The following is an 11,958-nucleotide window of genomic DNA, read 5'->3' as shown; positions in this document are numbered from 1 at the left end:
AAAAATCATCATTATTTCCATACATTTCTTTCAAAAACTCAAATCCTATTAATTTAGAAGATAAAGTTGATAGCAAGCTATATCTCCTAGATAATGCATTAACCACAATATTTTCCTTGCCACTTTTGTACCTTATAACATATGAAAATGATTCAATGAATTCAACCCATTTAGCATCACGACGATTCATCTTGTCTTGTCCCTTGAGATGCTTCAAACTTTCATGATTAGTATGGATGACAAATTCCTTTTGCCATAGGTAATGTTGCCAAGTTTGTAATGCTCTTACCAAAGCATACAACTCCTCGTCATAAGTTGGATAGTTTAAAGCAGCACCATTCAATTTCTTGCTAAAGTACATAATGAGTTTTTGTTTCTGCATTAAAATGGCTCCAATCCCTATTTCACTAGCATCACACTCAATTTCAAATGTATTTTCAAAGTTAGGCAAAGACAACAAAGGTGCAGAGCTTAATTTTTCTTTCAAAACAAAATGCCCTTTCTTGAGATTCTCCCCATTTGAAAACAACATTCTTTTTAACCATCTCATTCAATGGTGCAGCAATGGTACTAAAGTCCTTGATGAACCTCCTATAAAAACTACCTAAGCCATGAAAAGATCTAACTTCACTAGCATTTTTAGGTTGTGGCCATTCTTGGATAACTTTAACTTTCTCATTATCAACTTCGATACCATTTGCAGAAATAACAAATCCAAGAAAGTTAATCTTATCTAGACAAAATGCACACTTTTTCAGATTGGCAAACAACTGAGCTTTTCTTAATGCAAGTAAAACCTTCCTAACATGCTCCACATGCTCTTCTAAAGACATGGAATAAATCAGAATATCATCAAAGTAAACTACCTCACATTTTCCTATGTATTCACGCAAAACATGATTCATAAGACGCATAAAAGTACTAGGTGCATTGATAAGACCAAAAGGCATAACTAACCACTCATACAATCCATGCTTAGTCTTAAATGCAGTTTTCCATTTATCGCCAACTTTCATCCTAATTTGATGATATCCAGACTTAAGATCAATTTTAATAAATAAAACAGATCCATGCAATTCATCTAACATATCATCAAGTCTAGGGATAGGATGATGATACTTTACTGTAATCTTGTTGATAACTCTACAATCCCCATACATTCTCCAAGCTCCATCTTTCTTTGGAACCAAGATGACAGGAATAGCTGGCCTATTGGAATAACTGCTCTTGGAAAGAAGTCAATTTGGTGTTCAATCCCCCTTAGTGGTGGCAACCCACTTGGTAGATCTTCAGGAAAAATATCCTTAAATTCCTGCAACAATCTAAGAAAAACACTAGGCAAAGAAGTTTTTGAGTCACTAGTTAGAAAACATGGACCTTTGCACAAAAGTACACAGATTGGTTTTGTGGAAACCAAAGCTTTTTTAACCTCACTATTTCTAGCTATCAGACTCTCTGTTCTTTCTTTTCTCTCTTTGGGATGTTTTTCTTTCTTTCCACTCCTTTCTTTTTCTTCACCATTATTTTTCTCACTCTCATCAGAATTTTTTTTCTTTTTCTTTCAAATTCTTTTCTCTTTTGCTTTTGCCACTCAATGAATTTTTTTCCTCTTTCTCTAACTTGTATTGCTCATCATGCACATCTCTGGTTGACAAAGGAAGAAGAATGGTTTTCCTTCCATCTTTAATGAATTTGTAGCGATTAAGATAGCCATTATGAATTGCTTTTCTATTAAATTGCAATGGCCTTCCCAATAAAATCTCTCCAGCATGCATAGGTGCAACATCACATAAAATACTATCATTGTATCTTCCAATAGAAAAAGACACAAGACATTGTCTATTGACTCTCACTTCCTCACTATTGTTCAACCACTGAAGTCTGTATGGTCTAGGATGTGGTATTGTGGTCAAACCCAATCTTTTGACAAGTAATGTACTAACAACATTAGTACAACTCCCACCGTCAATGATTATACAACATGCCTTTCCATTTACATGACATCGAGTATGCAACAATATTTCCCTTTGCTCCTCCACTAGATCTTCTTTAACTTGAGCACTTAAAGCTCTTCTAGTAACAAACACATCGCCTACAATTGGTTCTTCATAACTTCCATCACTAGTCTCTCTTTCTTCAACTATTTCTTCCTTATCCTCCTCATTTTCACTTCTCTATCCCTTAGTTACTACCTCACCATTATGGATGATCATTGTCCTTTTGTTTGGACAATCTCTACTGACATGCCCTAACCCTTGACATTTCCAACACTTAATATCTCTATTTCTCTCTTTATGCTCTTCTAGTTTAGCCTTCCCTTTCATAGAAGACTCACCTTTTTCTTTAGAATTTTCTTTCACAAATTTATCTCTACTTCTAAAATCACTTCTATTCTCCTTTTTACATGATGAGTTGAAAGACGAAGAAGGTTTAGAAGAGGTGTACCTTATTCTTTTGGTACTCAATTATTTTTCCACTTTGATGGCAAGATGCAACATCTCCTCTATGTCAAAGTATGGCTGCAAATCAACCTTGTCAGCAATCTCCTTGTTGAGGCCATTCAAAAATCGTGCCATGAGAGTCTCCATGTCCTCATCAAGATCAAGTCGATCCATCAAAGTGTCCATCTCTTTGTAATAGTCTTCCACATACTTATTCCCTTGCCTCAATGCTTGAAGCCTTTGTGCCATATCCCTTTAGAAATGATTTGGAACAAAGCGTTTCCTCATGGACTCTTTGAATTCATACCATGAAATAATTTGTGCCTCAAGATTTCTTCTCATTCCGGTCATTAACTTGTCCCACCAAGTTTGAGCGTAATCCTTAAATTTAGCAATACAAAATCTAACCTTCTGCTCATCACTAAAATTATGGCAAGCATACACATTCTCCACCTCATTTTCCCATTTAATGTACTCCTCTGGATCAGTTTTTCCAAATAACTTTGGAATTTTAATTTGATTCCCCCTATATTACGATCAATTGGAGCTACTTCTCATTGAGCTCGCCTTTGGAAGTTTTGATATCCTCTCCCTCGACCTCTTCCTCTAACTACTCCATGCTCAACACGTCTTTCTCCTACTCTTGGCACCCTAAGTAATGTAACTTGGTCATCATCCAACGCATCAGAACCATCACCCTCATATTGGTCATCATTATGGTGAATTACCTCAGGTTGGGGTGGAGGAGGCGACACTCTTTCCCTTGCCCGATACTCAATCTCCAACCTATCCAAACAATCATTCGCATCATAGGAGAACATGAAGTTTTACGAGAGAAAAATGGAAATGAATGAAATGATTTAAAGAAAGAAAGAAGATAACATGGAAAGAATAACAAAAAAAGATATAGTCTATTTAGAGCCAAAGCTCCGATACCTAATGATAAAGAGAACTACCTCAATCACGTATGAGACCCTCCTTTATTTTAGGCGAACCCCCACAATGATAATAAGAATAACCTCCAATAAACAAAATGATAACAACCCCAAGAAAGCTAAACAGATTTGACTTGAAAGATTGATCGATAATCAAGAAGAAAGGAGAATTTGTTCCTAACTTCAAGATTTTGAACTCTCCACAATCTAATTGATCAAACTAGATTGAAAGTTCTAGTACATGCATTCTAAACACAAGAATACAAAGAAAAAGCATAAAGTTTGAGAGAATAAACTCTAATGAAATTTCATTCAAATTCAAAGTGTGTTCCAATGACCAAACTACATAGGTATTTATACTAATTGAAAAGACAACTTGAAAGGACACAACTTTTCACCTAATTGACTAGGTTCAACAAAACTCTTCAACTACATACATGAACCTTAATAAATGTAAATACATTGAAATAAATTAAAACATTAAACATTAAATATGGGGATGAATCTAAATTTCCAGATTCATTAGGACTTTTGGGTGCCCAAGTGACTCTTAGAGTTTGAAGGGTTGCAACTCTTCATGATGGGCTGAAAATTTAGCTTGGATGCAAGCATTTAATTCCTTTTCAAGTCTTTAGCTCTAGCTCTTGTCATTGGTCCTTGAGGCATAATGATTGTCTCATGATTGAATTGACTTGGAAAGTTCTCCCATGGATTTTTAGCTTGAGATTCAATTGAGCTAGTTTGAGCTTAGTGAGCTTCATTTTCCTCTTCATTTGAGTTGGTTTGATCTTGTTGAGCTTCTTGGTTGGTCAGCTCCTTATCATAAATATTGCACTTAATGTAGACAAAATAATATTTTATAAAATCAACAACCCTACAACATACTTTAATAGTCATCAGTTTTATAGTAGTCGAAAGTGGTTGTCGAAGTTGATTATCGAAGATGATTTTTGCTGGAGTTTGTAAGAGGTGGATGTCGGAGCCTGAAGTTGGTCACATGAAGATATATTGGAGTTGGTTGTCGAAGTTTGTCATCGAAGGTAGTTTTCGAATCCTGGAGTTAGGTCGGGCGAAAGTGGTCGTTGAAGTTGATCATCGAAGATGATTTTTGCTGGAGATTGTAGTTGGAGGTGATTGTCGGAGCTCGAAGTTAGTCGCATGAAGGTGTTATTAGAGTTGGTTGTTAGAGTTTTTCATTGAAGGTGGTTGTTAAAGCCTCGAGTTATTCGTTGGAGTTTCTCGCTCAGGTGATCATCAAAGATGATTTTCATCAGAGTTTGTATTTGAAGGTGGTTGTCGGAGTCTACAAAGGTGGGTTTCGGAGTTGGTCATCGAAATTTGTTGTCGGATCCAATTGGTCGTCAGAGTTGGTAGCACGAAGGTGGTCGTCAAAGTTGAGTCACTAGAGGTGGTTGTCGGAGGCCATAAATTGGTTGTCGGAGTTGGTCGCACAAAGGTTGTCGGAGCTCGGAGTTGGTCACCGAAGTTGTCATCAGATGTAATTGTTAAAGTCGGGATTTCATCGCTAGAATTGTCATCGGAGGTAGTTTTCAGAGCCTGGAGTTGGTCACTAGAGTTGTCATTGGAGGCAGTTGTTAGAGCTTGGAGTTAGTTCTTAGAGTTTGACAGTGGCGATGGGTGGAGCCATTGAAAACATGGGTAGAAGGGAGAGTTGGGGTGAGCTGGTTACCAACTCAATTTCACCAATATTTAAAGTTGGCGGGCCAAACAATGAGTTGGTATAATATAATAACTCAACTCAACTCATGTTGGCGAGCCAAACACCCTCTATAAAAAGGCCTCAAAAGCTCATCAATGATGCATCTAATCATCCAAGAATCCATATTCTTCCTTACAACAACAACAACAACAACAACAACAACAACAACAACAACAACAACAAAAAAAAAAAAAAAAAAAGCTGCACATCTCTTTGTTTATTTTACCATTTTTAGTCTATTCTTGAAGCCATAAGTTGTATTTGTGCTGATACGGTTCCATTTGAAAGTCTTGGATTGTAAATTACTTGATTCTCCCTAAAAATGGTTGAATTGAGTAAGATTGAGTTAGATTGAATAAAGTTTCTTTCTTGTATATTTTTTCTTAGAGCCTTTATTTATTAAGTCTTGTCTTAATTTCAATCTTATGTTTCCAGTAGTTTAGTTTTTATAATCCCATTTCATTTTATCGAAATTATCGTAATAAAATATTTTTTAATTCATCTTGTTGTTCCTTTATTTTCCTTTTAGATTAATGTTGTAAGTTCAAGTTTTATTTTATTTTATTTTTGCTCTCATCATCCCCTTTTCTCAATCCATTCCATATGAAAGTTGGAATGTTAAGTTGGATTTTCATTTGAAAAAGTTTAAATTCAAGACCGATGGAGGTGGATATGCGTGAATCTTTTCTAATTTTCAAATTAATTAATTTTCTGCGCTTTTTTTCTTTTTTTTACATAAACTTTCACTAATTTCCAGCACCTCAATGCGCTATTTTAGTTGAATTTTTGTGCCTTTCCTTACTAATAATTCATAATTAGTCACCGTACTTTCCTTCCTTAAGTTTGGCTACTCTTACAATTGTTTCCATGCTATCTATCCATTTAGATTTTAGTGTCATTATCTTCCTTACATTTTTTTTTTTTAAAATTTAACATTATGACCATCTTCTCCAATTTAATTTTGTGCTCTATCATTTGATTATGAGCTGATTTTAATTGTTGGAGAATATAGGAGTAAAAGCCTAGTATGTACAAGTCTAGTTAGAGTTTAATTTTTCAATACTAAGTTTGTTTTTATTGATTTATAGCTTTATTATTATTTTAGATTCATCATCCAAATTAATATACTTAAAATCTTGTCTAATATTAAAAGGGTTAAATTAGGTTTGGAACAAATAAAAACAATATAGGAGAGGAGCTTAGACATAAAACCTCGCTTTCAATTCTAGACATAGGACGAGACCTATAAAATCAAAGGGTTGTATGTTAAATCAACTAAGTTATATTCGTCATAGAAATATAAGTTTAATGACTTAGTCTCGTAAGGATACTTTATAAAAGGTCAAATAGATGTAGAATTCGATTTACCTTAAACATTAGGTGATTAAGTTCAAATTATTTGCATATCAGGTCATAACTCCTTAAATAGGTAGGATCATATTTAAATTCCCCTTTTTCTCATAATTGAAATTTATCTTTTAATTTTTGTTTTTACAATTTCAAAACCCATCAAGACAATTTTTTTGGTTATTTGGTTACTGAGTTGCAATTTTGAGGAAAATTTTTGTTGTTTCTAAGAATTTTAATCATTCCCTTGGAAGAAGACTTGGAATTCTTCCATTTTTGTATTACTTATTGACAATATGCACTTGCATTAGACTGAAGATTTTTTTGCTTTCAATTTAGCTAAAAATGTTTTCAGTCGATCAGATAAGGTCTGAAGGAAGAGGAGAAGGAGAAAAAAAGCAAAAAGATCTTATTTTTTTTAAAAAAATAATAAAAACGATAGGAAAAAAATCATACAAAATATGTTCCAAGTCAGCTTTTGCTAATAATTAATAGAAAAAACGGATAGAAGAATCTAAAATACTACCAAAAGCAAATCTTAGGGGTAAAATTAGGGTTGCAAAAAAAAAAAACTCGCGGGGCGAATACCTGTCCCGATCGGACGAAGAATCTCCAGTTTGATCGGGGATAAGGGTCAAACCAAGAATTAATGCAGGGTCCCCAGTCGGGGATGGGAAGAGTATCCCGCCTGGTCCCCGACTTCGACTCCGACTCCGTTTCGTTTATTTTTTTAATATAGTTTTAAAAATATAAAAATATAAATCTATAAATAGTAAATATATTTTATTTATATAAAGTTCTAAGAAATTTGGAAAAAAACGGCTCTTTATTTAAATTATTTTTACTTTTTTAATATAGTTTTTTACTCACTGTGGTGCAAATAAAAAAACAGTTTTTATAATTTTTTCCTTTTTGATTTTTAAAATTAACTTATTTTTATTTTAATAAAAATGTATTTTTATATTCAACTAATATGTGAGATTAATAAAGATAAGTATAATTTCTTAATATTTTTTATAATTCAAGTAGTGTTTTTCAATATTTTAGAGATGGGTTCCTGTGGGGACCCAATTCTCTGACAAGAGATTCCTGTCCTCGTCTCCGACTTTAATTTGTGGGGATAAGGGTGAAGATAAGGATTAATTTCCTTCACGAGGACGGGATGAGGAATGCTCCCACCTCTTCCCACCCCTATTACTAATCTTAGATAAAGTTGTTGAGTTTCAAAATTTAAAGATTTAAGGTAATTTAAGTCAAAACTGAAAGTGTAATTTTTTTTAATATTAAATTTATCTTTTATCTTGTAGTAATATTTTTATTTTCAGGCTACCTTATTTAATACAAACATTTTACTTTTACAAAATAATTAAATATTCATATATTAAATATAACTTTTTAAATAAAATGAGTAGATGTAATAAAAGAATAATTAAATATGATTTGTTTCATTAGAAGAAAAATTATTAGTAGTTAAAATAAGTAGAGATAGAAAAATTGTAAAATGTGAGTCTCGTTTACTTATATATAAATGAGAGAGAAAGGATAAGGAGGTAAAATATTAATGAAAATGTGATGGGACCATAGAATAAAGATTGATAAAGGATTAAGAGAGGAATAAGATTATCGCTTTTATGGGGTAAAAAAATCACCATTGATTTGGATTCCTGCATTTTGGACATTTTTCTTGTTTCACATATCCTTGAAGTAAACGGAACTTAACCATACTTCATTATTTGTTCATGTTGTTAACATTGATCAATGGAGATTCAACACAATATTTTATTTCTTGAAATTGGGACAACAAACATTACAATAGAAATATTTTTGTTCCAACACTATAATTCCTAGTGCCAACAAAATCGTTCGGAAAAACGACATCTCCCGACAACAAATATTACTATCGGAAGAAAGGGTATTTCTCCCAACTCCACATATGATCCATCAAATGCAAATACTTCTCCTGACGGTTTATAAGTGTCATTGGGAAAAAGTCTATATAGCGTATAAAAAAAGTACTCATTATCTCAATGCAACCTAATCGACTGTCGAAGAACGTATCACTTCTTCTGATGATACTCTAGCGATGATCATCCCCAATTTTTTTTTTCTTTTTTTAAAAAGAGAACCTTTGTTGACATCCTTTTTTTCCTTTCAACATCTTGAAAAAAGCTTGAACTTTTGTAGTGGAAGAATATATTTCATTGAATTTGTAGTCCACTTAATTGGAGTAGAGGTGGAATTCATTATAAAAAAATTACACTCCATTTTCTAAAGTTTGGATGGAGTGTCTCTTCATTGTTATCAAGAATTTAATATTATCACGTAATTCAATTTTGTTAAGCATTTCTAAGTTATACCATCTATTATTGTATTAATTAATGAAATTAGGTATGTAGTGTTATTGGGGAAGATCTAGTTTAAATAAAATGTAATTAAATGATTGATAACTAATGGCTGATTCACAAATTCAAATAAGGGAGCACAAGTGTATATTATGTTTGAATGTTTAACTCGTTAGTTTTTAGTTTTGTATTTAATTATAATTCATAAACTTAAAAATTGTCTAAAGGTTTTTTTACTTCTCGTTGCATCTAATACATCTCCTATATATTAGATTATATTAAAAATTATGTTATAATTGGACATGAAATTTAATTTGTGATTAATAGATACACTTGGATATATTTTTTTAATTAATATGTCAACTAGCTATAAAATTTAAAATTTACTGTTCATATACTCAAAAACTTTTTTGTCTTATAAAAAAAGTTCATTTTTAAATCTTTTTAGTATTTATGAGATCTATAAAAAACAAATTAAGAGTAATTTATAGATTTATTAGACAATTTTAAAGAACTAAGGTAAAAAATGAAAGTTTATGGATTTAGTCACACTTTTCAGAGATTAAATTTAATCTTTATATAAATATAATTTTAAATTGATTGTTATATACCAAGTAATACTAATTATAAAATTATCATAAACCTTTATAGAATTATTCATTACATTCATAAGTAAAAAAAAATCATTCAGACCAATTTTTATAAAATAATTTTATAAAGATCTAAAAATTATTTACATATTATATATATAAAAAAAGTTAAAATGGAATTAAGTTTTCTAACATTTTTCAAAAACATTATATATTTTTCAAAATAAAAAAAATATAAAATGCATAAAAAAAAAAGTTATACATAGTGAATCAAGTCACTAGCTAATAAACTTAAATGTGTGAGTAGTGGTATCCGCCGAAGCATATATCTATATAATTAATATCGATTCTTTGGGAAGAAATATATAATTAATATATAATTAAATATATATTTTTATTTAATGAAAAACAATATAGGTAAATATAGAATGTCATCCATTGACGGACACACCCCTTCATAGATCCGCTCCTGCCTACAACATGAATAGGGTTGAAGATCTCATACTTATTCTTGATGCACATATTAAAATTTTATGTTTAATGTAATTTCAGAAGACTAAACCACAACATTTTTCTTCCTTAATTTTATATTATAAAAGAAATATATTTTTAGTTAAATTATAAATTTAGAAATTCGTATCTATTTGTTCTTAAACTCTATAAAATATCTAATAAGACTTAGTTAGTATCAACCTCTTAAACTTTTGATCTATTAATATAAACTTGAATTTAATATAAGAGAGAGAAATTAATTAATTATTGGAACCACACATTTTCAAATTTTGACACCAATTTTTTTTGACAAAAAACAAATCTTTCAATTATGTTAGGGTAGGGGCTTTTAAATTATTCTTCTAAAAAAATAAAATAAAACACTTTCATATTTAGTAGATATGTGGATTTTAAAAAATTCAAAATTTGAAGATCAATCTATAATTTTGATAGTTCAAGAATCAAATGGACATAAATTTTAAAGTTTAGAACTAAATTTATAACCTCACTTTTTTTAAAAAAAAAAAAAATTGCTGAAGTAAATACAAATTATATATCATGACTCTAACGTTTATTTGTATATTGATATCAATCTTAGGTGTTATGAATGTTCTTTGAGTATGTTCCTCAATAGAGATGTCGATGGAGTTGGGTCGGGGATGTCTCATCCATTTTGTTCTTGCTCCCCATTTCTTTCTCATTCTTGCAAAATTTTCCATTTAATTCTACAGGGATCAGGGCATATATTTTTCTTGAAGAATTCAGGTGGGAACATTTTCACCGTTTTATTTTTTTAAAACAAAAATCACTTAATAACTTAAAAAACTACTGTTATGGGTGACTTTTGACTGCATGATATAATCGACATAAAATAAGAATAGAAACGACAAAGTAAAGAAAAAAAAACAATATTTATGCCAAATATAGCAATATAGGGCCAAAATGAGCCCAAGAAAGAGGGGTTGGCCTAGGGCTTGGGCCAAGCCGATGTGCTTGTCTTCAGATTTGCCCAAGGCCAAGTCTAACAAAATGCCCAGCGAGGCATGCCAACCCATACTCTGGACCAAGAACATCATCTCAAGACCAAAATGACTAAGGCCGAGCCTAGCAAAATGGCCATTGGGGCATGCCCATCACATGCTTAACTCAAAGGAGATAAAAAGTTATCCTAATGTACATCCAAAATTATATGGAGGATAATTTAGATCATCTACTTCGATAAAAACATCATTATAACTCTAAGTCGGGAAGCAAGTCAATTCTCATTCTCAAATTCTAAAGCTTCCACATTATTTCATTCTCTAACTTAAGCATTAGAGTGTGTATGACAATACCGTACCAGTTTGTAGGTTTTCCTTTCTTTTCCAGGTCATGTTCTTCCCTTCTAAATAAATTAATCGTTGTTGCCACGTGAACATAAGATTCTTTTGCCTATCCAGATTTTGGCATCAACAAACTACTATTGAAAAGTTTTAAATAAATAGTTAATTTTTTCATAAATTTTTTAATTTAAATAATTAGTTCCACATGGAGATTTTGAAATTAAAGAGAAACTACTCAAATTTCGTAGTAGAACTGTAAATACTTACCTAAAAATTATTCACATATATAATCTAAATCTAGATGTGTCCAATTCCAACATTATCCATTATCTTGATGATTAAACAAATGAAACTTGAAATTTATATAACATAATAAACAGTATAAGAATAAATTAAAAAAAAGGAAAAGGGACGGGGATAGAACTTATTCCCAGTCCCAGTCCCATCTTCATTTCCCGCTCCATTAGGGTCTGATCTCATAGGCCTTGTTCTTTTAGAAAAAATGATCATCTCTATTCTTTAGTTCACAAGTTACAACATGTACCCTAAATATGATTATTATTTTGGGGGCAAAAACTAAAAATGAGACTTAAAAATAAAATTTCAAGACGTTTTTAGTTTTTAAACCAAACACTACGACTCCTACCTATGCGTTTCTTGATACATATTTTTTAGAGGTGTTTTCTAAATTATTTGATTTTTTTTAAATATCTCAAATGTTTAAATTTAAAAACTCAATACTTTTACTTGTGAATTTCAATTTTTTGCA

At 31.3% G+C, this 11,958-nt stretch overlaps 1 protein-coding gene across 1 annotated transcript; it reads right to left on the bottom strand.

The window, feature by feature from the left end:
* Positions 1–443: 443 nt before the first annotated feature.
* Positions 444–2,690, bottom strand: LOC150033466 (uncharacterized). Its single transcript, XM_090306415.1, has 3 exons — positions 2,478–2,690; positions 1,621–2,174; positions 444–1,221 (listed from the first exon to the last, which is right to left on the bottom strand). The coding sequence occupies exons 1-3, from the start codon at positions 2,688–2,690 to the stop codon at positions 444–446; spliced, it is 1,545 nt and encodes a 514-aa protein (XP_090162541.1).
* Positions 2,691–11,958: the final 9,268 nt, after the last annotated feature.

This window comes from Benincasa hispida, chromosome 10, assembly GCF_027475165.1.
Source record: "Benincasa hispida cultivar pf3 chromosome 10, pf3_genome.v1.1, whole genome shotgun sequence".
Classification (NCBI taxonomy): Eukaryota; Viridiplantae; Streptophyta; class Magnoliopsida; order Cucurbitales; family Cucurbitaceae; genus Benincasa; species Benincasa hispida.
This window is presented reverse-complemented; position numbering and strand designations above follow the sequence as displayed.

Bases quoted from the DNA above. Each gene is read 5' to 3' on its own strand.
- LOC150033466 (XM_090306415.1), bottom strand. From the start codon at position 2,690: ATGGCACAAAGGCTTCAAGCATTGAGGCAAGGGAATAAGTATGTGGAA. The intron at 2,175-2,477 runs GTGGAAAAATAA...ACTAAGGGATAG, and splicing joins TGTTGCATCTTGCCATCAAA to AGAAGTGAAAATGAGGAGGA. The intron at 1,222-1,620 runs GTTAGAGAAAGA...TTCCAAGAGCAG, and splicing joins GTGCATGATGAGCAATACAA to TTATTCCAATAGGCCAGCTA.